This window comes from Furipterus horrens, unplaced genomic scaffold (assembly GCF_987537825.1).
Source record: "Furipterus horrens unplaced genomic scaffold, mFurHor1.1.pri manual_scaffold_7, whole genome shotgun sequence".
NCBI lineage: Eukaryota > Metazoa > Chordata > Mammalia > Chiroptera > Furipteridae > Furipterus > Furipterus horrens.
This window is the reverse complement of record NW_028327177.1, coordinates 38,837,968-38,865,912: the sequence shown is the minus strand read 5'-3', so window position 1 is coordinate 38,865,912 and position 27,945 is coordinate 38,837,968. Positions and strand designations below refer to the sequence as shown.

General features: G+C 36.4%; 1 protein-coding gene, 1 long non-coding RNA gene and 1 pseudogene across 5 annotated transcripts in view; 1 reads left to right on the top strand and 2 right to left on the bottom strand.

Moving 5' to 3' along the window:
* The window catches only part of VCPIP1 (valosin containing protein interacting protein 1), a 31,242-nt gene extending 14,925 nt beyond the window's left edge, over positions 1-16,317 (bottom strand). Inside the window, exons 1-2 of the mRNA XM_090283616.1 lie at positions 13,355-16,317; positions 6,345-6,431 (exon numbers count right to left, since the gene is read on the bottom strand). Of these exons, the coding sequence (XP_090139742.1) occupies positions 6,345-6,431; positions 13,355-16,076 (2,809 nt within the window). The 5' untranslated portion in view covers positions 16,077-16,317. The remainder of the gene's footprint in view (positions 1-6,344; positions 6,432-13,354) is intronic.
* On the bottom strand, positions 460-3,476 carry LOC150004306 (TATA box-binding protein-associated factor RNA polymerase I subunit D pseudogene; annotated as a pseudogene).
* A 206-nt stretch (positions 16,318-16,523) lies between the features above and the next one.
* LOC150004304 (uncharacterized) lies at positions 16,524-26,725 on the top strand. Of its 4 annotated transcripts, none has more exons than XR_016512380.1 (6): positions 16,524-16,809; positions 21,589-21,643; positions 22,233-22,393; positions 24,557-24,597; positions 25,215-25,295; positions 26,486-26,725. It is a non-coding gene; the product is annotated as an uncharacterized LOC150004304 (long non-coding RNA). The 4 variants fall into 4 exon arrangements; XR_016512379.1 differs by having other exon boundaries at positions 24,465-24,597; XR_016512378.1 differs by lacking the exon at positions 24,557-24,597.
* Positions 26,726-27,945: the final 1,220 nt, after the last annotated feature.

Here is a 27,945-nt window from a genome sequence, read left to right as displayed (position 1 = left end):
GAAATAAAGAAATATCTACAAGGAACCAATAGTGCAGGGGATGAAGCCAGGTTTCAAATCAACTATTTGGAACATAAGGAAGAAATATGCATTCAACCAGAACAGCAAGAAAAAACAAGTAAAGTATAATGAGCCTCTGGGACATCTCCAAGAGTGCCAACATCTGAATCATCAGGATGCAGGAGAAGAGGAAGAACAAGAAATTGAAAACTTACTTGAAAATATAATGAAAGAAAATTTCCCTAATCTGGCAAAGGAAATAGACATACAAGTCCAGGAAGCAGAGAGAGTCCCAAACAAGTTGGACCCAAAGAGGACCACACCAAGACATATCATAATTAAAATGCCAAAGGTTAAAGATAAAGAGAGAATCTTATTTTTTTTCTAAGTGTAGAGTTTCTTATTATATGTAACATATGCACAATTATTTAAAGTTAATAAATTTTTATTTAAGGAATTTCACATGTTTTGAGCCCTTGTTCCTCCTGAGTTTGAGCCTTAATCCCCTTTTCACTCAATCCAGCTGCCATGACAGTCAGTTCTTGACATCCATATTCCTGTCTCTTTTTCAGGCTTTTCTGTCTTCTGTCCAGTGTTTTTGCACTTTGATACTCTCTTTTTAGAGAAAGCAGCTTCTTCCGTATATTCTTGTTCACCAATTTGATATTGCATTCATTGTGTTCAAGGTTTGTTGCATCCTCGTCTCCTACTGGCTCTTCAATAGGAGCGACAGATCCATTGTCATCCAAGAATTTATATCTACAACTATCAAAGTCTTCTTTTTCTAAGTCTTCACCAACGTTCATCTGTTACAAGGATTCCTTGAGGTGGTATTCATACTTCAGTTTTACAAGGTAGTTGAAAAATTCTCTTGCCACTGCTTGCTCAGTTAAAATTTTTCTCCAAGGTAGTGATTTTCTTCCATTCCCTGATTCTAAAAATGGAAACTGGGGTCTTTTATCTTTAAATTGTTTCTTAATTATTCGTGACCTAGTGCTGTTCCTCCTGGTCTTCCCCTTGGTCTTCCTGTTGGCTTATATTTCTTCTTTTTACGTTTCTTTTTCTTGAGTCTTTCAAAAATAGCTTTTAAAGTCAATGGTCTTGGTTCTAAAGATGAATCACTGGATGAATCTCTTGCTTGAACTCTTTCAAGAGAATGATCACATTTTTTAACAGCATTTCTTTGCCTCCGTTTAGGTGAGTAAGGAACACACTGAGTTTTAAATAAGCTGCTACCAGAGGAAGAGTTATCACTTTGATTTTCAATTTCCATAGCTGAATCAGATGCTGTTATACAGTCCAAAGAATCCACTGCTGATATGTATTCTCCAAGTCCCTCTTAAAACTTATCCGTCACTTGTTCTTTGCTTTTACCAAATCTCTGTGCCACTGCGCCGAAGAAAAAGGACTAAAGAGAGAATCTTAAAAGCAGCAGGAGGAAAGAAGACAGTTACCTACAAAGGCATTCCCATAAGATTATCAGCTGATTGCTTATCTAGAAACTTTGCTGGCTAGAAGGGAGAGGCAAGGAGTATTCAAAGTGATGGAAAGCAAGGACCCACAACCAAGATTGCTCTATCCAGCAAAGCTATCATTTGGAATGGAAGGGCAGATGACGTGCTTCCCAGAAAAGGTAAGGCTAAAGGAGTTCATCATCACCAAGCCATTATTATTACAGGAAATGTTAAAGGGACTTATTTAAGGAAAAGATAAAAATTATGAATAGCAAAATGACAACAAACTCACAACATCAACAACTGAATCTAAAAAACAAAAAACAATCAAAACATACTATACAAACAGTCAGAACAGGAACAGAATCATAGATATGGAGATCATCTGGAGGGTTATCAACTGGGAGAAGAAAGGGGAGAATAGGGGAAAAGGTGCAAGGGATTAGGAAGCATAATTGGTAGGCACAAAAGAGACAGGGGAATGAAAAGAACAGTGTGGAGAAGCCAAAGAACTTACATGCACGACCCATGAACATGAACTAAGGGGGGAAACAGCTTGAGGGGAGGGGGGGTACTGCATGGAGGGGGAGAAATGGGAAAAAATTAGGACAACTGTAATGGCAGAATAAAATATAATTTAAAAAATCAATCAATGAATAATCACAGGTATTTAAAGTACAGCATAGGAAATATAGTCAACAATAATGCAGTAACTATGTATGGTATCAAGGGAGTACTAGACTTATCAGGGGGATCACTTCGTAAGTTATATAAATGTCTAGCCACTATGCTATACACTGAAACTAATACAATACAGAAAGTCAACTGTAATTGAAAAATTTAGAAAGTAACAATTAAAAAATGGTAAAAAAAAAAAAAAAAAAGTCAACCAATGCAATTCAACCCTATCAAGAAACTAAAGAGAAAAACCATAGGATCATTTCAATTGATGCTGGAAAAGAGCACCTAATAAAATTCAACATCCATTTACAATATAAACTTTCAGTAAACAAGAAACAGAAGGAAATGCACGCTCAACCTGATAAAGGGCATTTCTAAAAAACCTACAGACTGAATGCTTTCCCCCTAAGATCAGCAACAAGGGAAGGACGTCCACTCTCACCACTCCTATTTAACAATGAACTTATAGCAAGTGCCATAAGGCAAGAGAAAAAAATAAAAGACATACAGAATGAAAAGAGATAAAACATAAAACTGTCTTTTATTTGCAAATGATATGATAACCTACATAGACAATCCCAAAGAATCTGATAAAAAGCTACTACAACTAATATTTGAATTTGGCAAGGCCACAGGATACAAGGTCAATGCATAAAAACCAATCTTATTTCTGTGCCCTATCAATGAATAGGAAATTAGAGATTTTAAAAAGCGTGTTATACAACAGCATCCCCAAACATGAAATATTAGGTACAAGTGAACAAAGGATATGCAATAATTATATTACAAAATGACAAAATTTTGTTAAGAGAAGTTATAAAAGACCTAAATAAATGTAAAATTATAACATTTTCATGAACCAGAAGACTTAATGTTGCCTAAATAGCATTGTCCTCAATTTGATCTCACATTCAACACAATCATAATAAAAATCCCAGCAGACTTTATAGAAAGTCATGTTTCTAAGATTTATATGGATAAGCAAAGCATCCAGAATATACAAAACAATTTTTAAAAAGATTCTAGACACAGACCATATGTATATGATCAATTGATTTTTTTTTAAATGATTTTATTTTTAGTGAAAGGGGAAGGGAAGGAGAGAGGGAGAGAAACACCAATGTGTGTGGTTGCCTCTTGCACACCCCCAACTGGGGGGACCTGGCCAGCAACGCAGGCATCTGCCCTGACTGGGAACTAAACTGGTGATCCTTTGGTTTGCAGGCTGGTGCTCAATCCACTGAACCATACCAGCCAGGGCTATGGTCAATTGATTTTTAACAAATAACTTTACTGACATATATTTTGCATATAACTCACCTTCTCAAGTATATAATTCATGGTCAATTTCTGATAAAGGTATAAAAGTAATTCAATGGATAAAGTGTACCTTTTTCAACAAATGGTGCTAGAACAACTGGACATCCATACATTAAAAAAAGAACTTTGACTCATACCTTGCAACATATAAAAAAATCAACTGGAAATGCATCATAAACCTAAACTATACCTAAAACTATAAAACTCCTAGAAAAAAACATAGAAGAAAAGTTTTGTGACCTTGGATTAGGCAAAAATTTCTTGGATAAGACACACAAAGTGTAGCCCTGGCTGCTGTGGCTCAGTGGATTGAGCGTCAGCCTGAGAACCAAGTGTTGCTGGTTCGATTCCCAGTCAGGGCATATGACTAGGTTGCACGCCAGGTCCCCAGTTGGGGGAGCATGAGAGGCAACCACACAGTGATGTTTCTCTCCCTCTCTTTCTCCTTTCCATTCTCTCTAAAAACAGATAAATAAAATAAAATAAAAATGAAAAATAAAATAAAGTAACCTTGTTAAAAAAATTTTTTTTAAAAAGACACACAAAGTGTAAATCATAAAAGAAAAAAAATGTTAAATTGGTTATCAAAATCAGAAAGTTCTACTCTTCAAAAGATACTATTAAGAGAATGAACACACAAGTTACAAACTAGGAGAGAATATTTGACACTTATCTAATAAATGATGTGTGCCCAGATGGATAAAGAACTCTCAAAACTCAATTTTAAAAATCCAAATGAATTTTAAAGTGGGGCGCTGGGGGGAGAGATAGCAAATAAGCTCATAAAAAGATTCTCAATTAGTTTTTAGGGGGGTGGAGGGGGAAAAAAATTAGTTTTTAGGGAAATGGAAATGAAACCCACTATGAAATAGTACTATAAACTTTTTATAATGGTTTTAAAAACAAAAACTGATACTACCAAGTACCGACGAATACAGAGCAATTGGAACTCTAATTTAGTGCTAGGAATATAAAATGGTCCAGCCACTTTGAATGGTTTGGAAATTTCTTATAAAGTTAAGTATATATTTTACCATATGACTCAAAAATTCCACTCCTAGGTGTTTACCAAAGAGAAGTGAAAACATATACCCACACAAAGACCTGTACATAAAAGTTTTTAGTGGCTGCAGTTATAGTAGCCAAAAGCTGAAACAAAGAAAAATAATATGTCCTTCAAATGGTTATAAATTTTTTTAAATGTGATAAATACATACAATGGAATACTACTCAGCAATAAAAAGGAATGAACTACTAATACATGCAACCAGACAGATGAATCACAAAAGCATCAGGCTAAAAAAGAAATCGGCAATTTTTATTCTGTAAAGGGGCAACATGGTAGCATTTTAGATTTTGCAGACCATAAGGCCTCTGTCACAGCTATTCAGTTCTTCCACAGGAGTGTGAAACAACCATAGACAATATGTAAAGATGAGTGTGGCTGTGTTTCACTAAAACTTTATGTTCAATAGGCAGTGGGCCTGATAATGGTCCACAGGCAGTAATTTGCCAAACCCTGTGCTAAATCAAAGGATGCAGACACAAAAGGTTACATTGTATAATTCCATTTATATGATGATATGAAAAAGGCAAACATATAGAGACAGAAATCAAATCAGTAGTTACCAGGGTCTGGGGTAAATGTAAGGGATTAATTAAAAAGGGACATAAGGCAGCTCTTTGGGATGATAAAAATATTCTCTGTCTTGATTGTGGTGGTAGTTACATGACTATGTATGTATATTTGTCAAAATCTATATACTTATATATAGGGTGAATTCTACTATGTGCAAATTATGCTTCAATAAATCATGTCTTAGAAAGAAAGGGAGAGAGAGAGAAAGAAAGTCATTCTTTGGTCCCTAATTCAAAAAAATCAAGAGAAAAAAATTTTTTTTTGAAATAATCAAAAATTAAGGAAATTTAAACACTGGATATTTGGTTTTATTTTTTTAATGTAATAATGGTGTTATGGTTATTTTTAAAAAGAAAAAAAAAACAAGATTCATATTGAAGTTCCTACAAATGATATTATGTGTGGGATTTATTTTATAATAGTCCAGTTGAGATGGGGGTAAAAATGTACTAATAATTGTTGAGGCTGGATTGTGTGGGTAAATAAGGGTTCATTATACTATTATTCTTGTTATTTTTATGTATGCTTGAACATTTCTACAACAGTCAAGTTAGGGGGCAGTTAACAATGAAAAATAAAGTGAGGAAGAAATAAAAGCCATAAAATAAGAGATTATGCACTTAATATCTACTGAGGTGAGGTAGGTGAAGAAGTGAGATAAGCCAGAGTGATAAAGTCTGAGGCCAAAAGTGTTCACATTAAATATTTGAAAAAACATGTGCTTTCCAAACACACTCAGTGGCATCCTCTCTCTGAAGACCTTAAAACTATGAAGGTACAGTTATACACTCACACATGCTTTTACAAACAATGCACACACAATGTGAAAAGAAGTTAAATGTAAAATAAGCTGTTTTTCTAAAATCCAGAAAGCACTGGGGTATATATAATAATCATAACCAAAACACAACAAAAAACTTTATTATCTGGTTCTGGGATAGTCTCTAGCATTACAGCTAAATCTGCTTCTAATTTCACCATTTGTCTTTAGTTGTTAAGACTAATATACATAATTTAAATGAGAAAACAGGAGCAAGAAAGTGATAGGAAATTTTTAGTAATATTATAGCAGAAAACACAGCTAAGTGTATCAGGATAATAATCCCTTTTAATTAGGCAGACTGCTAAAGAATATATACCTAAAATTAACATTGGAAATAGTTTGATAAGAATACTATCTGAACTTTCTGAAGCTTATCACAACTTGAGTGAAGATATTATCTAAAAATAAAATCAGAAATTGACTATACCCGTGGTTTTCTTCATAATATTGTAGAATACGCCACCCTGTTGAAACATGTGAGGCAGCCCCTTTGCATAAGACCATACATCTTCTCCTGTAAGATAAAAACAAATATAGTATTAGCAACAAACAAAAATATTCAACCTAAGGTTGTTTTAACATGGATTAGCTTCTAACAGAGATCGCAAGGCAGCCTGGTCTAACACACAGGGAGATGATACGGAGTGATGAGGCTACAGCACACTAGAAAATGTATGGCCCACCTAAAGGTGGCAGCCAACTGCCAAGTGATGTGATAAAGTGTAGGCCCAATGTTTCCAGGCCATATGGCTTTTCAAGAGAAGCCAGAAATCTGGGTTTTTAATGTGAATTCTCTCAATATTTAAATGTAGAAGCTAATTCAGAAATGTCTTTAAAACTACATGAATCAATAATGGGCACATTAAAATGGATCTGAAAATTCAATACAGCTCAAAGGATACTAGTTTGCATCCTTGGACTAGAACAGAAAGAGAATAGAAAGGTAATATATTAAAGAATAATTTGAAACTGTATTTTCTAATTTTATGTTAGAACCAAATAAAAACAGATAAAAGAAGATAGGAAGAAAAGTAAATAGGTAGGCTAAAGATAAGTAATTAATGTTGTAGTATTTTGCTGTTCCGAAGTGGTTTTTTTAAAATAGAAATTTAGGGGGGCAATAACTTGTTGAACAGATTTAGGATTACCTTTAGAAGTCCACAAAACATCCACAAGCAAACCACCATTTCACAAAAACATTTTTTCAAGAACACTGTTTAACAGTGCCTATTTCAAAAAGAAGTTTCAAATAAAAAGTTAAGGAAAATTAATAACTGTTCAAGAAATTAATAAAGAATGGAAGGAACATAAAAGTTACTTTTGGTTTGTGGAATGTGGTTGGTTTCTTTATAATTTCATTATTTTCTAATATGATATTGTACAGTACTACTTTCATAATTAAGACTTTAATTTTTAAAGAAAGGTTAACATCTTTCCTACTAGAAGATTGTACTAAGGGATCTGAGCTTTGAAAGGAGGTTACTGATGAAATAATCACTACGTACCTACAACCTCATTCATAAATAGGAAAAGAATTTGCATGGCAGTTATTAAAGTTACTTAGTACATCAGTTTAAAGTATATAAGTTTTAAAAGCCCTGGCAGTTAAAAGTTTCAGTTAATGAAAACATTTACTTGCACATAAACACTTAATTTACTAATGATACAGCACTACTCAAATTCAGCTATATTTAAGTTCAATGAACTCATCAAACTTCATTTGGATAAATTATTTCTATGGTGATAATTTTTCACTTAGTTATTATCAATGTTATCTTAAATGTACTTAGTATTTTATAAAATGCTCTCGGATATCATTTACTCAAAAATATATCAAAAAATCAGATGGTAGTATTTAATTTTTTCTTTTTTACCCAAGGACATTTTTTTCATTGCTTTTAGAGAGAAGGGGAAAGAGAGAGAGAAATATCGATGTGAGAGAGAAGCATCAACCAGTTGTCTCCAATACGTGCCTGGACCCTGGACCAGAGATCAGGGAACAAACCTGCAACTCAGGCATGCACCCCGACTGGGAAATGAACCCACAACCTTTTGGTTAAGGGACAACATTCCAATCAACTGAGCCATACTGGCCAAGGTGCACTTAATATTTTTGGTAAAAATCTGAACAGTTACCAAACTAGTGAACTTCTCAGAATTGGCCGCCTAAACTACTAGTAAGAAAAAAAGACGTTTCTTATGTATTTAGATATATAAACATACATGTAAATAGATATACACAATGGAATTACTGCAATTTGTGACAACATGGATGGATCTTGAGGGTATTCTGCTAAGTAAAATAAGACAGATGGAAAAGGACAAAAACCATATGATTTCACTGATATGGGGAATATAAAACAATAAAGAAACAAATGAACAAACAAACAACTTATATAGACATACAACAGAATGGTGGTTACCAGAGCAAAAGGGCAGAGTGTAGAGGGTAGGAGAATTAAGTAAGGGGTCAAATATATGGCAATAAAAGGAAACTAGACTTTTGGTAGTGAACACAAAATACAGTCTACAAATATCATTTTATAATGTTGCATACCTGAAAATTATATATTAACCAATATTACCTCAATAAACTTTAAATAAATAAATAAAACTTTCAGTGTCAGCTCCTCTAGGATTTTTCAGTGGTGGTTATATGGGAACCTTCCTTGCTGCTGCAATGCATATGAATACCACACTGCAGGTTAATTTAGTTTACTTCTTTGTTCCCCTTCTACACCAGAAGTTCTTCAGAGTCAGGAAAAGGTCAGTGGCCTGGCACAGTGCTGTATAGTAGCACTCTTAGCATTTGTTGAATGAAGGTATATGAATTAATTTTACAAATGAGGTTTTTCCTTTTAACAAGGTCTTAAAGAAATCCTGAAAAATCTTAACTGAAGCAGTACGATGATAACTGTTCTTCAACATTATGGATAAAATATAACTAATGGTACTGCTCGTCCTCTTCATGAAACTAGTAAAACAAAATCATAGCAAAAACAAAGGTAAAGACTTTTAGGTACAACCTTCCAGTTATAAAGTCAGTCAGTCATGGAATGTAACGTACAGCATAGTGAGTATAGTTAATAATATTGCATATTTGAAAGCTGCTAAGACAGTAGATCTTAAAAGAAGGAGCAGAATTCTTTTGCTACAATTTCATTAGAAAGCAAACTTACAGAATAGGAATAGTTTGGTAAAGCATCTAGCAAATATTCTTATTCTTTAGTCTCCAATTAATTTTATTTTATAATTCAACTGTTTTTTCATAGTACAACAGTAAAATACTAAGTTCAATATATTGTATGTGTGTATAAATGTAGAAAACAGTCTACACCACCAACACACATAACTTCTGTTCACATCTTGTCTTCCTGAAATCCTTCCTCCTAACAAATAGTCTTCAATTCTCCTACCTGAACAGTAGTTATACATAGCAGTGGTATTATGAATGGTCTTTCTTTTCGTTTATCTGATGGTTTTCCCTCTTAATTAATAATTAGTTAATTTTAAAATGTATATTAAAATAAAAACATTAAAAAAATTTTTATATTCTCTCGCAAATCAATAAAACATATCTCGACTGAGAATTTTAAAAATGTATATTAAAATATCATAGTTTTTATTTTTTCAGGAAGATAGAAAGTATACAAAAATCAAACGAGTTTCTCAACTCCTGAAAGGCTGCTAAAGTTTGTAGGGAATGGAATATCACAAGTAGCCTAATTCCATTAAAGCAATTCCAAATGGCAAACTCTGTTTTTCACAAACCTGTTCTTATCTCTTGAAAAAGAAAATTAACTAGAAACTTAGTAGAATACAATACTACAAAAAAATTAATTAGCCTAGTATTTGTGGTGGATGATGTACCATTTATCATATCTACCACCAAAGAAAATGCACAAAAAACTGGTCTACAAGAAAACTTAATAACATTTTATAATACCAGAGTTAGAGTCACTTCAATACTATATAAATAATAAATATTATAGTCTGCAAAATTGTTCAATAAACTCCAAGTAGACTGGATAAAGCAGATTAAAATGTGAAATATTTACAAGGAAAATATTATTTCATTTTAAAACTAGCATCATAAGATTCAAAGTGACTAATTCTATGAATTGTTTATACTGAGCAATAGGTATCTCATTGAAAAGTAATAAATATAAACTCTATTTAATAAATATTCTACTTAAAAATAATTAAAGGAAAAGCACATGTCCCTATCAAGCATTCAGACTATTTAATGAAGATATAAAAGCTATATAATGAAAATAAAAAGCTATACAAGTATAGGATGACCCTAGTTGGAATCCTGCAGGTAAGTTTATGGAAGGCAAAGACTATGTCTCATTCATCTTTGTACCACTAGTAGTCTCTAACTCTTAGCAGACATTCACTTCGCTGAAATAATTCAGCAAGCATTTTCTTGGCACTTAGTAAATGTCAGGCCCTGTACTAGGTGATAGGATTTCACAGGTAAATAAAACACACTACTGTCATTGCTTTTGTGGAGTTTATAATACAGTGGGTGAGGCAAATGAATATGTAAACCAACAATTAAGATAATGAAAAATTATAATAGGTTCTAGGAAAGAAATGAAGAGAATACAATGATAGAGGGTACTTAGAGTGGCTAGCAAAGGTCTCTCCACCCTTATTAGATAAGTGATCAGGAGGAGATAACCTCTCTTAAGAAGCTGGTATTTAAGCCTAAATCTAAATGAGAAGGAGCCAGCTATTTGAACGACATAAAACTTAATGAGCTATTTTTTGAAATAACATCAGTAGCTTAGTTCACAGTTGGTATTCACAAAATAACTTCTGCACGTTGAAACTCAATTTTCTAAATAAGCCCTGTCATTTTCTATTTTCTAGCCCTCTCTAAACTAAACATCAATAGTTTCCCACAACTCTTTACATAGGTGTGTGTATATAACTATCCCCAAGTTGACATTCTTATAAACACACCACTTTTTATTAAGAGTATCTTTAAATATAGTTATAAGAAAATTAGAGGTAGAAAACTAATATTTATGGAGGGACTAAAATAGGTCAGGCACTGCCTTAGTACTTTAAAGTAGAAAGTCTCTCAAGTGCTACCACTATAAAATTGGCAAAACACTCCTTTATGCTCAAATTTTGTGTCTGCAGTGGAAAAAGACGTAAAGAAATCTGTGGTTTGTAAGGGCAGCAACGTAAATGGTGGAGGTGAAGAAGAAAGGGATCATATCAGAAAGACATTATCTCGCTGAACTCATTGCAGTCCAGTCTATTACTCAGATATTCAGGTTCAGAAACCTTGAACCAAAATCAAATAGTGACTAATTATAAACCAGAATTATATTGTACTAATTTTTGTTATGAAATATTATCATGCTCACCAGACTTTCAGACTACTTATCATACCTCACCCATGCCACATAATCCTCACTTGCACTCTCAACTGTACATCAACATTTATATCAGGAAGCTAAATAAGTGATCAGAATCGATGCTTTGTGAATATGTAATAAGTAAAGGGTTAGAGATCTTTCAGCCAGGCCATCGTGAGGACTAACCCACATATTCCTGCCCCTCAGCAGAGATTACTTCCCATAGTTAGCAGAATTTTCATGAACCATAGATGGTGTATCTTTTCCCTTTCTACAGCAGTGTATAAGCAGTGCCAAATTCTGCTTTTCAACTTTTTCAATGTTCAGTGCTGACCATCCATTCCATTTCTGCTGGCATAGTCTTTGTTTAGATATGTTAATGTCATCTATTTAATTCAATCAAAAACATTTCAGTGCCTATTACTGACTGGGCACTATAGTAGGTGCTGAGCACTCAAGGTTAGTTCTCATCTGAGCCACATCCTCAAGAGTTCATCTTCTATTTAGCAAGACTTTCTCTTTCCTATTGTTGACCTGGGAGATTGGATGTTTTCTTCAGTGCCTTCTGCATATATCTAATTTTATCCATTCTAATGTCATTTAATTTTCAGAGTTCTAGAAGGAATATACTGTTACCTTACTACAGGGGGTATTTTGTATATACAGGAGGTGACTTAAGTACTGGGGAGTTAAGCAGTCTACTTGAAATCACTAAGTTAATAACTAGTGGAGCCGATATTCAAATTCTAGGTCTTTCTGACTTCAAAGATCACACGATGTTTCCTCTATTCTATGCAGTCTCTAAGAAACTAAAAACTCTGAGATAGAAATATGTAAAGTGCTGACTATATTTCTTCCCATATCCCCCCATTCAATGACTATGTCTGCCAAAATAAAATCAGCAATATCAAGTTATAAATTCGTACAGGGCTTTTAGAACTCCTATGAATTACTAGGTCCCCTAATTTAACAAGCCAACAATAAATAATCTTCATTTTTGAAGGAGGAGGCCCAATTCACTGACATTTAGTACTTTCAGAAAACTGAATCAAAACCCAGGTCACTTTTCTAGTTGACAGTTCTAATCTCAGCAAAAATAAGGCACTTCTAATATGTAATATATCTAAATTTTACGTTTACTTTAAGCCTTATTATGTAAAATATATCAACAGTGATTTAAAAACATAGATTAAGCAAATAAAAATGTAAAAAGTGCACCAATGGATCATATCTCAAATCATCTAAAAATTTAAATTGCATATTCTGTTGATAATATAGTTTCCTTTAATTTATGTTGAATTACTAAAAGAAATGCTTCTTAACCAACTCCATTAACATCTACCTATTCTTCATGAGTTACAAGAATTCGTTACAACTGATTGCAAAGAGTCACTAAGGAAATTACTTGAACACAAATCCTAATGTACAAATAAGAAAAATACAATGAACTGGGAAAGGGAGAACAGGAAATGGAAGGAGAGAGACTATTAGATGAGAGCCTGTGGGAGTAAAAACACCAGAAACTGCAATTCATCAAACAGGAAGTCCTAAGATCACATGACATACAAGAAAATAAAATTCAAAAATAAATGAAAAGGGTAAAGAAAGGTGGGAAGGCTCAATAAAGCCAAGAGAGGGAGGAATGAAAAAGGTTTTAAATGGACACATTACAAGCCTATTTAAAAGAATAAGAAGTTACTGGGGTGATGAACACAAAACACCACATAAGAGATGATGTATTATAGAACTGTACACCTGAAACCTGTAATTTTATTAACCAATGTCACCCCCAAAACTTAAAAAAAAAATCTTTTTTTAAAGAGTAAGCTATATGTAAATAATCTGGTGATCATCAAGGGACTACTTTCACTTTTTCAGTTATGTTTTCCTAATATTTACTCAACAGAGAATCACACTAATACCTAGCCCCTAACTGTCAAAAAGCTAAAGAAAATAATTTTCTCCTATTTTTAATGATGACCAGTTTTTTCACAAAAAACAGAAAAGTATATTATATTCACAATTAGGTTAAGAAATACCATTTGAGTTAAATTGATCTTACCCATTAATGTTGCTAAAAGACACAAGGAGTACATTTCTTTGTCAGCTTGCTCCTGAAGTTCCTTCGAAGACAGTTTACCAGTAGCAGCAATCTCTTCTTGTCTCACAACATGGGCTGAGTGTGCTGCAGCAGACTGACCACCTTCTGCTTTACCTTTTAGAATCTCTATTGTAATTCTGTCACCATGCTGTAAAGGCACTGGCTCCTTTTCCATTCCTGCCTGGGGTGGCATTAACTCTTTAGGAGGAAAGCCATATCGAATACACTGTAAATACGGAGGAATGTTGAATTCTCTGGCTATGCTTTCCTGAAGTTCAAAAAAGGTTGTTGAAGACTTAAGTGTAACCATGGACTGCCGGCCATCATTTGTTGTTATTCGGATCTTCTTCTCTTTAGAAGTTGTTGGTGAATAGAGAGACTTGGTCGGGGTAGCAGGTGCAGAGGATGGACCATCACGAATGGCACTGGGAGAAACAGTCCTGGGCTGGCCTTTTTGTTCTTGCTTTAACTTCTCTGTTTTCCGTTTCTGCATTACAGAAGCCTGTTCTGTAATGTTCTGTTGAATAATTCTTTCAGTTCTACTCATGTTTAACTCCTCCTTGTGCAAAGTTTTTGTTTTCTGTCCAGTAAGAATAATTTTAGTTGGGAGCTGAGACTCTGACTCTTGTCCTTGTACATCTTCGACTCTTTGGGCATGAGCACCATCTATGTTTACAGGAGTATAATCATCAGGATTCTTTTTGGCAGTCTGATGCAATATAGTGTGCACAACTTTCTGAACTAGGATTTCACTCCCAAATTCACCAGGAAAGTGCTTGGTAACAAGTTTCATTGCAACATCATAAACATTACTATTCAAAGATGAATCACTTTCATACTGGAACCAATAAACTGTTTCTCTGACCACTCTGCCACCCCATTCCAAAGTAATAGGAAAAGCTTCTGGTAGATTGTCATACTCTTTACCATCCCAAAAATGTTTGAATCCACAACCACATTTGCCACCAGTGGACCTAGAATTAGTTCTGTCCCCATCCAAATACACAATAGACCCATCTCCTCTGACCCTTCGCACAGATGTGCCATGGCACCAATTACAAGCTGTTAGGTTACTCAATCCATAGTCTGGTATCAAAACATCTTTCACTGAATCATATGAGCAAACCAAATTGTTCAAGGGAAAGCTATAATTTTTGTCAGGCCTCAGCTGTCCGTGAGTACTTTTTGCCAGGTTATACAGTTTCCCTCCTGGAGCCAACCACTCTGGAGGAACGTGAAGTTCAGAAAGGGCACCACAGAGCAAACATTTGTGAAGACGATTATCCATTACTGCTTTTTTAGCAGCTGCTGTGACTTCTTCAGGCTGAACTCCTATCACCCCAGTTCTCCTGTAGAAATACTGATGGACATCAGCAACCAAACTAGGGTGGATACCGTGTTTGTCCATAAAGACTTCTTCCATAGCAGCAACAAGCCTAAGTAAGTATTTATCCTGCAGACTTCTGTCTCCTCCAATAACACAACCACCATCCTCCTCAAGTTTGATGTACTTTTTAATAAGGTCCTGAGGCACACCCCATGCTTTAGGAAGCAAATTCATAGGCAGTTTGGGCAAAGCAGCCCCCTTTATGCCTACCAAGGGAATATAATGGTTTCTACCAGAGCTACTCCATGCAATACAGATTGGTTTGTTCAAATGACCATCTTTCCCAGTGCACTTCTCTGCAGGGATGAGCCCAGGCAGAAAGGTGGCTGAATAATCACCAGAGCTTCTCATGCCACTGAGAGAATCTAACAGAATAATAGGGCGATGTAACACATTAGCAAGGCCAAATATGTGGATGTTCCTCAGACCCAAGGGAACACCCTCAGGTGGTACAAACATGGGGTCACACTCATTGATAATGTCCTCCCACTCAGCGGCATCAATGAAGTCATGGAACAGGGCTTGATATCTGGCTAGGTGCTGCTGGAAGTGCTGTTTCAGATTCTCTCTCAAGGCATGCCAGAAGAGCTCCCGGCCTACTAGAGCCCGAGACACAGCATGCACCAGGCAATGTCCATCCCCGTCCACATGCACTGGAATGAGGCATTCCTGACTTTTATTGGCCCGCTTGATATCCTCAAGAGTGTCATGCAAATATAAGAGGCTTCCGGAGCGGTCTTTCCCATAGCCCACAGTGTTAACATGCTCTGGTTCGATGAGGAAGGCGCGGTCACCCAGTAAAGCGCAATCGAACACTTCGCCCTGGTTCATGTCCCGGAGAAGCTTAGCCCGGCCTGTCTGTTTGTCCATTCCATAGCGAGCTAATATGGGCGACAACAATTTACAGTGGTAGTTGGAAAGGCCCATCACCTTTACCAGTTCCGTGGTCTTCTTCGGTGCTCCTGTAACCCCGAGTAGCGCGTTCCGCAGCAGGTTGTGCAGCACTACGTCCGGGTCGGTCACCTCCTCCACCCCCAGCAGCTGTTGTTGCTCGTGCCGCTGTCCGCACTCGGTGCACTCGATGCTGACGGAACCAGAGGCCGGGAAGAACAGACGCGCCTGGCACTTCGGATCTGGGCAGCTCCCGGAGAGGATTCTCCGGTCTCTCCGCTTTGAGAGCAGCCCTGGAGCAGCCGCCGCCGCCGCCGCCGCCGTCAGGGACGATGGAGTATGCGGAGCCTCAGGGGGAGGAGGTGGCGGCGGCAGCGGAGGCGGCGGTGGCGGCGGCTGAGACATAGCTCTCGGCTCTCGTGTCTCGCTCCGCGTCCCAAGCGACCCTCACAGGCTCATAGCCTAGACCTCCACCGGCCCACCTCGGTCTAGTCCAGGCCCAGGGCGAATCACTTTCCTTTCCCTACCAGCTCCTCCTCCTCTTAAGCGACGGCGGAAGCGTCAGACGTTGTTTCTCTTACTTCTCCACTGCCGTAGCCGTTGCCCCGAACGTAACGGCCACCACCCTACCCCGCACTCACACTCACTCACTCGCTCTCTCGCTCAGACACACAGACATACACGCCCTCACTGAGAATGCGCAGGCGCAGCTTTCGCTCTGCCCTCTGGGAACTCGAGTCTTTGAGCCTCTTGCTTGGCCATTGAGAGCTAGAATTTCAGGTCCTAGAAGAACTACAAGTACCGTGAGGTCAGGAGGTTCACCGTCCGTGGAGAGGAGGAAGAGGAAGGCGATAGAAACCGGAGCAGAAAGGAAACTAATCACTCCCGTTATTTGCCGGGAGTTGTAGTTTTATCTGGAGAGACTTGGCCGGTTTCCCCACTTTGGGGCCCAAGCAAAAAAGTGTGAAAGACCACCTTTCCTAGAATGCACTGCGGTAGGTCCACACTCACTTCCTCCTTAGGCGAAGCTTGCTTGGTAAAAGCGGATTTAAAGGGAATGGTGGTCGGAAGTAGAGGTCTGAAGTTCACGACTTCTGTGGAAGGAGGAGAGGGAAATGAAAGGCTCTCAATGAAGAAGGTACTGTAAATAAATGTTCAGTGATATGGCGGGCTGGGAAGCTGGGTGTAATGGTCTTTCCTAGGCTGGTGGTCATAAGAGAAAAAGGGAAGAAATAGTGAGTTGATTCTCGGAGTGTTTCTTAAACTCTTTCCCGCCCCCGCCACACTTTTTAATTCTCATTCTTATTCCAAGCCACTGAGGCGCTCGAGCTCCATTTTCTGCATTTTTTCTCTGCTGGGGTCGTTAAGGCGCCATTTGTTTACTCCTTCCCTGTACGTCTTTGCAGTTCACAGTACTACAGATAATACTTCTTTCCCTCAGTTATAACAGCCATTTCCATACACGATCTCGTTATGCTCTATGTAATAATCTTGTTACGAAACATGTCCAGAAAGGAAACGACTTGCTCAAGTTCTCAGTCAGTGACTTGGTAGGTACAGACCTAGATTTGTACCCATTTTACAAGCAAGAACATAGGAGAGGTTAGGCCAATATTAATAAAATAGTAACTAATTTCTGGTTACTATTATTGTTGTTGGTAAAGAACATACAGCCTAAGAAAAAGTCTTATAAGAGTTTGAACCAAACTGACACAATAGCCCAGAAGCAAAATCTCAACGGATTGAAAAATGCTCTAGGGAATGGTAGTTCTGCAACTTACTTTAAACATTAAAATAAAAGGAGGAGATGTAAGGAAGGGTATATGAAATTCATCGGCAGTAGGTTAGAAAAGTGACAGAAAGCAAAGTGGGAAAATCTCTGAGACTGGATAAAAAGTAAAATGGAGAGACACGTCTTTTATATTGGTGGGTATAGGATAGTAAACATTTACAGTACCTAGAGATGGTATGTGGGCAACATGGCAACAATGTGGTCTGGTGTTCTAGTGTAGGTGTTTGTGCCTTTTAGGGATCTGGAAAAGAAAATTACTGCGACATTTTAAAGGTATGTTATCCTAGATAGAAAAAGAAAAGAGACAATTTCAAAGGTAAAGACCAGCTTTTGTCAAGGAAGAAGCTACAGGCCTAGGATGTGACTACCCACCATGACCTGCTCTTAGTTAGGAATTTTTACATTCTGACCACCCACCCTGTGTGGTTACTTTGGTCTCTGGGTTTGTAAGATCAGCCACGCAGGCCTACCCTGATTTTGTCAGGTTTAGTATGTGGCCCTTTTTCATCCACATAGTGTACTTAATATGTTAGCATTTATCGTCAGATCCTCATACTTGTCCTGCGATACCTTTACTAGGTATGTAGCTGACTCCATTTACAGTTACAGAAAAAAGAAAGAATTAAGTGACGTGTCCAAGGTCAAATCACCAGTGTATCTCAGACTCAGAGAGTACTTTTTATAGTACTTCCTCTACAAAAGTAAAAGAGCAGCTGTTAAAATTAGAGCTTTTGTTAAGCCTCAGGGTCTCCTCTTAGTGACTCAAGGGGTTGTAAGAACACTAACTCATAAGGAGGTGAAAGAACTTTATTTTATTCTGTCCTACGAAACTGCCTTTTCATGCAAAACACATTCATATATTAATTGAAAGCTAGTGTTATTTAAATTATTGTATAGTTAGTCAGTCCCTTTCACTTATCATTCTGGAACTTTTTTTTTCTTTCTATTAGTTGTTCCATTCCACCCCCCTCCCCTACCCAATTTGCTCTCCCTGAAAATTCCTGCTTTCAAAACCTTAGAGAAGTGAACGTCCTCATAATTTTTGAAACATTTGGCACAAAATAGGTAACATCAGTGCAGTCCCTGAGGTCAGTTGATGCTTCTGTAACTGCCAAGGGAAGTGTTTACCTCCTTAGGTTTTTTTGAGTAAATAGAATTTGATGCTTGAAATGAACCATCTGTAAGATATATTATTCCTAAAGAGTCTTAGTACTGACTTTCACCTAATTATTGTCTGTAATTTTCTTCAAAAGAAATAGGTTTGGAAGAGAAATCTTTCAAAGGTTAATTATTTTCTTGCCCAGTTCTACTTTACCCATGTAAAAATAATGTTAACCTTTAAACAAGATAGCTAATGGTACTTATCTTGAAGGGGATAATTTATGCAGGAGAAGTTGTTTATATCTATTTTGACAATAGTTGGGTGGTAACTGCATAAGTGGTCTTTTAACTGATTTTTAATTGAGTGTTTAGAAGTTGGGTAATTGGATATGCCCTTTAAGTGGAAATTATTTTCTTCCTTGAGTGAGAAGTTATGACTGCAGTGATATTTTATTTTTCTCATACAGAATTCAAAGAATCGAACAACGAAAGCCTCAGAGCATTTGAAAGCTGATGGCAGTATGCAGTTCTAACACTGGCATGCACTTTTATGTGTTAACCTTATCAAGCCAAATTTTCCTCATGATGATACATATGAACAATGAAATAGATTTTTTAAATTGCACTTGAATATGTCATTCTGATTTGTCCCTTGACAAAATAACCAGTTCCCACCCTCCTGAAGAAATGGGCAGCCTTTCTCTGGCTTGCCTAGTGTAATCCAGAGTGCTCATTTCCCTATATGGAGCTTTGATTAGTTAGAAACATTCTTCCCAAACTAAATTTGAAATTTAAACTCATTTATTACTATAGTTCACCTAGTTTTATGAATTCTACTTTTGAGGGAAAAATAAAAATACCCTGGTATAAGGCATAGTTAATGGGGGTAGAGGAGGAGGTAAGTTTTCAAGCAATTCTAGAATTAAATTACATTATTTAACCTGAAAGTCACTTAGTTAATGAGTCTGTAGATGCAGCCAAAGTTCAGAGAGTAAGAAAGGGACAATGATACTAACCACGCCAAGTTCAATTTGTGAATTAATTCTTTACAGGCACTTAGAAGGCATGTGTACCTATATAGTAAGAAAAAGAAATTCTGTTAGGACAAAAGATGACATTGTGTTTCTTGTAAGTCCACAAGAGGGCTGAAAGCTTCCAATCTATTTATATAAGATACACATGCTTCCTTTTTCCTCCACAGTCCCTCGATCTTAATTGCCTAATAACTTTCCTGAGATTTTTGTGGGTTACATGATAGTTCTTTTTCTTCTCTCAGTAGTCCAGATGGGAAAAATGAGTGGGGCACCTAATGTTAGCTGCTCTGATGCATAACTCTTCTACCACCATCACCCTAGCATCATTTGCATCCGAACTACAAAAATTTAGTTAAAACGGAAATTTATTTTTTTCATAATTTCTAGTATGGCACTTCTCAACTTCCTGGGTGGTTTTTAACAAACCTGGTAAATGTAAAAGCTAAGGGCATCTACTTAACATAAAAACAAAAGGCATCCACTTAACAGAAAAGGCATCATTGGTTTTTCTCTTCATATTACGGATTGTTTTAAGTCAGACACTGTCTTCCCCCTATAAAATATACATCTATACTAAGAGTTGATTGTGTTACTCCAGATTCCTATCCCAGGCAGTCCGATGTCCAGTTATAAGCTTTTGTTGAAGCTGAGAGTGGATATGGGAGGGACTTAATTACTGAAGTAGATAATATAGGAACTTAAAAGGATACAAAAGGCCATTCGTATCCTGAAGGAGCTCACAGTATAATAGAAGAAATAGCCTGATCTAAACTTCATAAATACAAATAGAATAAAGCATGTAATCATTCAAAACAATACAGGAAAATAAATATTACAAATTCTATAAAAAATGTGTTCATGCCTTACTATAAGGCAGTTGCTTTTAAGTATGTTATCTTACTATTTAAAACAATCTTGTCAGATAGTATTGTCTTTATGCAGTTGAGAAGATGTAACTCTGAAAGATTAACTTCATTATCATTGCTACCACTCAGCTAGCAAATTGCAGAGCTTGGCTTCAAATCAAGGTTTTCTTCCATGTTCGGCTCTCAGGCTCTCCACTACCTCACAACTGCCTAGTGATTTGAGAGAGAATTAGCCAAAAAGTGAGTGCAACCTGGTGGCCAGTGGCCAAATTTGGCTTACATGCATTTTCTTTTTTTTTTTTAATATGAACATCTTTGGGCAGTGGCCAGCACTTCACTCTTTAAAGTTGTACACCGGGCCTCCTTGACACAAATTACTTGCTCCAGAAAGCATTTGTGCTTTCTATATCAGGCAGTAAACTGGGGACAGAGAGGAGCTATTCTCAGAAGTATTGGTATTGTGAAGTTACATCCAAGGGTGGAAGGATGACTTCATGAACAAGAATTGTGGAGAGTATTTGAAGAAGAAGAATTGGTAGTATTTATTATATAAAGGTGAGAGAGGTCAAGTATTGCACAGAGCTAGAAGTTATACCTGAACATGGCAGTTCTCCAACTTTAGTAAGCATCAGAATCAAATATAAAGCTAAAACAGATTGCTGAGCTCCACCCCAGATTGAGTACTTCTGGGGTGAAACCTGAGAATTTGTATTTCTAGCAAGTTCTGTGGTACTGCTAGTGTGGTCCAAGTATTAACACTTTGAAAATCACTGATTATCAGACTGTAGGGCACTTACGGAGAAGAGCTTAAGCCAAGGTTTTGCTCCTGTGTTTCTCTTGTTTTAAGTATAGTAGGAATTGCTTGATGTAGCCTGTTTAGAAAATAAGTGAAGAAAATTAAATTAGTCTGTTATTAATTAGAGGTTACAGTTTTAACATTTTTGAACTTCCAATTCCTTTTTTCTAAAAAAGTTCACTTTAAAAAAGAAACCAAAGTTGTATAATAATCATCATAGCTATTAACACTTAATTAGGCATCTACTGTGCACCAAGGTCTTTGCACATATTTATTTAATCCTTATCCTTATTAGCCAGGTACTATTATTATCATTCTTATTTTACAGATGAAGAAACTGAGGCACAGAGGGGTTAAGTAACTTGCTCAGTGTTTCACTGCTGGTAAGTAACATAATTACTATTAAAATCCAGGCAATCTGGCCCCAGAGCCTGTATGCTTAATTAACCATAATGCTATACTGACTCTTATGCTGTACTATAGTGCATACTTGGTGTTAACCTGTATTGTTTAATTACATCATGAACAATCTTGATAACTTAAGTATTCTTATCCAGCATTTGAAAGCCTACTTTTTTCTTTCCTTTACAGGTATTCCTTGTTTTATTGCATTTTGCTTTATTGTGCTTTGCAGATACTACATTTTTTACAAATTGAAGGTTTGTGGCAACCTTGCATCAAGCAAGTCTTCTGGTGTGATTTTCTAACAGCATTTGCTCACTTTGTGTCTTTGTGTCTATTCCTGGTGAAGATGCTGTGAAGATTGTTGAAATGACAACAAAGGATTTAGAATATTGATAAACTTTGTTGATAAAGCAGCAGCATTGCAGCATTGTTTGAGAGGACAGACTCCAATTTTGAAAGAAGTTCTCCTGTGGGTAAAATGCTATCAAACAGCATTGCTTGCTACAGAGAAATCATCTGTGAAAGGAAAGGTCAGTGCAGCAAATTTCATTGTTGTCTTATTTTAAGAAATGGTTGCAGCCACTTCAACCTTCAACAGCCACCACCCTGATCAGTCAGCAGCCATCAGCATCGAAGCAAGACCCTCCACCAGCAAAAAGATTGTAACTCACTGAAGGCTCAGATGGGATGATTAGCATTTTTGAACAATAAAGTATTTTTAAATTAAGGTATGTATATGTTTTAGATCTAATACCATTGCATACTTAATAGACTACAGTATATTATAAACATAACTGTTATATGCACTAAGAAACCAAACAATTCATGTGACTTGCTTTATTGCAATTTTTACTTTATTATGATGGTTTGGAAGTGAACCCACAGTATCTCTGAGGTATGCTTATAAAATATTTCAAACATTCAAAAGTGTACAGCAAAATAATATTTGATATATTCATGTACCCTCTACTTGGTTTAGCAAATGTTAATACTTCAGCATACTTGCTTTAGAACCCCCTTTCCAAGAGGAAAAAAAAAATCAAATTTAGTAAGACTATGATATTGAGCTTTAATTTTACCTAAAACAAAATTGTGCCTTATATTACCATTGCTGTTATGCTATCCCAGTGAACACTACTCCTTTCACACCCATGTGCTTAATTAATTACTTGGTGATAAATATAATAAACAGATAGTAACATAAAGCTAGGTAAGGTGACTTGTATGGCCTACTCAGTTTTCATGCTGCTTGGCCCACCTCCAGGTGGTGAAGGTCAAATTCTACCAAGGTAGCATCTCAGCATTGCCTGATAGAACTGTCTGCAGTGATGTAAAAATCTTATGCATGTCCTGTCCAGTACAGTAGCCACTAGCCACATGTGGCTTTTAGGTACTTGAAATGTGGCTACTGCAATTGAGAAACTGAACTGTATATTTTATTTAATTAGCCACATGTGGCTAGTGGCTATCATATTGGACAGCACAGATCTAAGTCCTCAAAGTCCATTTTAAAATTAGTGAGTCCCCAAATTCTAGTGAGTTCTGGCTCTAGTAGAGGGTTAGGGGATGGGGACTGACTTCAGAAGGGAACAAGGGAACTTTTTGGGATGATGGAAATTTTCTTTATCTTGGTTATTATCATGGTGACACAGATATATATGTTTGCCAAAACTCATCCTGTGCTCTTAAAATGGGTGTTTTTGATGTGTGTAAATTATGTCTGAATGAAGTTGATTTTACAGAGTTGAGTTTTAGAGATAGTAGTTTTACCTCGTGTATATCTAAAGCATGCCTTCTGTCTTCCATTTTTTTCCTTATAATCACCAGTCATGACTACATTACCATCCCTATATGATCTGGCCCCTGACTACTTTTCTGACATTATTTCCTGACTGCGCTTTAGCCACACTGGCTTTCTGGTTGATCCTCAAATACTCAAAGTACATTCCTGTCTCAAGGCCTTTGAACTTGCTCTTCTCCTTCCTAGAAAACTTTCCCCACATGTTCATTTAGGTGTCTGCTCAAATGTCAGACAATGAAGCCATTCCTGCAAGCCTTTCTAAAACAGTACCTCTGTCCTTTCAACTCTGTTCCCTAATCTTGCTCACTTCCTTTACAGCACTAATTACTGTCTGAAATTATATAACTATTTATCTATTGTCCTCCTTCCCCATTAGACTGCAAGGCTGTTCATAAGGGTAGGGAGTTTGTTGATTGTTAAATTCCCTGTGCCAGACACACAGGAGCCTGAGTAAATATTGTTAAATGAATGAATGAATGACTGTCATCCATGGCAGTGTTTCTAAGCCTGAGTTCATAGAAAAATCCACAAATTTTCAACAAGATTAAAAACATTTTGTGTTGCTATTTTGATACTAATCTATAACAGTGATATTTATGGTTTTCCAAGTGAATACCTTGAAACATCAAGTTTTGAGTGCCTGAGTTCACATTGAGTTTGTTTTAATCAGATGAAAGCTAAAGGACAACATGACACAATGTATGGATAAAGATTTCACAGTAATTTTGGTAAAGTGTTGCATCATCACATGTCACACAGTAGCCCAGACAAGTCAAACTCAAAAGAACCAGCACTTCGCACAACACTCACATGTATACATGTGCTTACACTCACAACTTACTGTAAGAGAACTAGTAAATACACAGTGAAGAATTGTTTTTGTTGTCCCCAGCAATAATTAGATTAGGTACTATATAATTCAGATTTCAAATACTCAAAAATACCCTTTTAAAAAATTTTATTTTTTTTAAGTTTTTTTTTTTTTTTTTCATTTTTAGAGAGAAGGAAAGAGCGGGAGAAAGAGAGGGAGAGAAACATTGATGTTGGGGAGAAACATTAATCAGTTGTCTCTTGCATATTCCCCATTCAGGCCCGCAACCCAGGCATGTGCCCTGACTGGGAATTGAACCGGTAATTTTTTCTTTGCAGAATGACACCCAACCAAGTTACACCAGTCAGTGCTATTTATATATTCTTACAGAGAGTGGAAGGGAGGGAGAAATAAAAGTAGAGAAACATCGATGGTGAGAGTAACATCGATCACCCTGACCAAGTCCACGCCTTTCTGGCTTGAATGTGTGACCTTTCACTTTGCAGGATGACCCCAACCAAGCTACATAGGTCAGGGTGATACTAACCCTATCTTATAGTGAATAATATTGCTTCACAGAGTTATCAAGTGATAATTAAAATTGGCATTCCAGGATTTTGTAGCACCAGAATTTTTAATAAAATATAAGACCCAATTATCTAGAACTAGCAGCAAAAAACCTGAAAGTTATTAATTACTACAATGTATTTGTACAAACAGGTTATCATTTGCATTGACATTATTAAAGTAAACATAAAGAGACACATTTAATATAGATCAGAAGTTGAATCTTACTGCTCATAAACATAACATTTTACAATTCAAATTAACATTAATTTTAAATGGCTGAACCAAATAACCGCTATCTTTAGAGAAAGAGAATGTTTATTACTGCAATTATATTACCTTTGCCTCTTTTTCTTTTCCCTTTATTTAGAACCCAAGGGTTACTTTGGGGATAAAAGAAAATAAAGTTCAAGAATTTTCTAGAAGAAACATCTGCTGTATCTTTATTCTGGTAACAATTTTGAGTTTCTGTATAATGGCCTGACTTTTTCTAAACCTTCTAACTCTATCCCAAATGTAGTCTAATTCAGTTCCTTTCATGAGTATAACATAAAAAGTCAGGACAAGTAGTACCTGACATGTTTTCAATATGTATAGTTTCATACAGCATATTTTAATAGGTGACAGAAGAGCATACTTTTTAGCCCTATGGATCATTTATATATACATTTCATAGTATTCCAAGATATAAATGCATCATAATGATGATGTACAAGAACTTAAACCCAAGGCAGTCTGCAAGCAGGGGTTTTTGTTTCAGCGGGCAGCAGTATACTATTGTAGAAAATAATGTGTGTGCTCTTAAGTTAAAGCATTGGCAATAGATGTCAGCAGATCACAATATAAGAGAGCACCTGAAATTGAACATTGGTAAAAATAACAATAAATGGACAGTACACCTTTAACAAGGACTCCTCTCACTGAGCATTTTCCCACTCAAGTACTAATTATATATACCTGGAATTCGTGAATGTGTGCTCCATGAATTCTATGGATGGATATTAACAGGTATCATGTTGAGGGAAGGGCCTAATAGTGAAATAAGGTTAGGAAATGATGAATAAACTAAGTTTTGGCTTATGAACCTTTCTATGCTGATAACATTGTGACTTCAGAGAGCAGCAGCGATGGCTCCAGAATGTCTGACAGAAGAAGGACTTAGTGTCAAGAGTCTCCTCGCAGCATAAGATACTAGGATATGTCCTTCAGTCACATTTATTTGTTTTGCATACTTGTATTTAGAATGTGTATTTGGGGGTGATCTGGAGAAACTGATAGAGATAATGGGGGTGTTTAGTGCCCTAAGCTGTGCCTTGGCACTGTTATTGATATGTAGCATTTCCACACTTTGGCTACAAAAACATTTTGAATCTGTGTGTTAAAGGCACACATTTTAAGAAAAACCAGCTCACACAAATAGTACCTATCATTATGGTCTCTAGTTTTATCAGTGTGCTTGAAGAGGAATTAACGCTTGCCCATATTTTTTGGTAGTTTATGGAGGTGTTTTCCATTTAATGTTTTAATCCAGCTGTTATATATTTTTGTATATAATGGAGAGGTTTATCAATTTATTTTATATTGCAAAATACCAGTTGTCCCAAAACCTTACTTTAAGTGTGGCTTTGGTTTTATTTCCAGGTTCAGAACCCTTCACATCAACTTACCAGTAAGTTCAATATGTGAAACAGATAAACGCAGTTGAAATGGTACAAGATAAGAGTTATTTCAACCTGCCAGCTGCCCTGCCCTCATCCTACTCTCCCCACAGGAGAAGCTCCAGGGAGTACTTTAAAAACCATTGGAAAAAATCATCCCCTCATAAATGACTTGAAATGCCACATCTGTGATAGGCTACATTAAAATTTTTACTTATTCTAATTATTTTTCTGTTTTCTTTCAATCTTATATTTTTAAAATTTATTTTATTATGTTGTTACTGTTGTCCCAATTTCTTTTCCCTTTGCTCCCCTCGACCCAGTAACCGCCCACCCTCCAGAAATCCCATCCCCCTTAGTTCATGTCCAGGGGTCATGCATATAAGTTCTATGGCTTCACCTTTTCCTATATTATTCTTAACTTCCTCCTATTTTGTACCAACCAATTATGCTTCTTAATCCCCGCACCGTTTCCCCACTTCTCTCCCTTCCCCCTCCCAGCTAATAACCCTCCAAATGATCCCCATACCTGTGATTATGTTCCTATTCTGGTTTGCTTAGTTGGATTTTGTTTTTATTTTTTAGATTCAGTTGTTGATAGTTGTGAGTCTGTTGTCATTTTAGTGTTAATAGTTTTTATCTTCTTTTTCTTAAGTCCCTTTAACATTTCATATAATGCTTGGTGATGATGAACTCCTTTAGCTTTACCTTGTCTGGGAAGCACTTTATCTGACCTTCCATTCTAAATGATAGCTTTGCTGGATAGAGTAATCTTGGTCCTAAGTCCTTGCTTTTCATTACTTTGAGTACTTCTTGCCAGTCCCTTCTTTCCTGCAAAGTTCTTTTTGAGAAATCAGCTGATAATCTTATAGGCACCCCTTTGTAGGTAACTTTCTGCTTTCCTCTTGCTGCTTCTAAGATTCTTTTTCTTGAACTTTTGGCATTTTAAGTATGATGTGTCTTGGTGTGGTCCCTCTTTGGGTCTAGCTTGTTTGGGACACTCTCTGCTTCCTGGATGTGTATGTCTATTTCCTTCCCCAAATTAGGGAAGTTTTCCTTCATTATTTTTTACATAAGGTTTTGATTTCTTGTTCTTCCTCTTCTCCTTCTGGCACCCCTATGATTTGGGTCTTGGCTCGTTTAAAGTTGTCCCAGAGGTTCCTAAGCCTCTCCTAATCTTTTTTTCAATTCTTGTTTCGTTTCTTCATTCTATACTGGTTGACTGTTTTTTTCTTCCTTTTAATCCAAATCATTGATTTGAACCCCAGTTTCCTTCCCTTCACCATTGGTTTTGTGTGGATTTTCCTTCGTTTCATTTAGCATAGCCTTCACTTCTTCCTTATGTGTTTGCTGTACTTAAGCATATCTCTCAAGTCTATGAGCATCTTTAACACCAATGTTTTGAACTCTACATCAGTTAGATTAGCTAACTCCTCGTCTTTT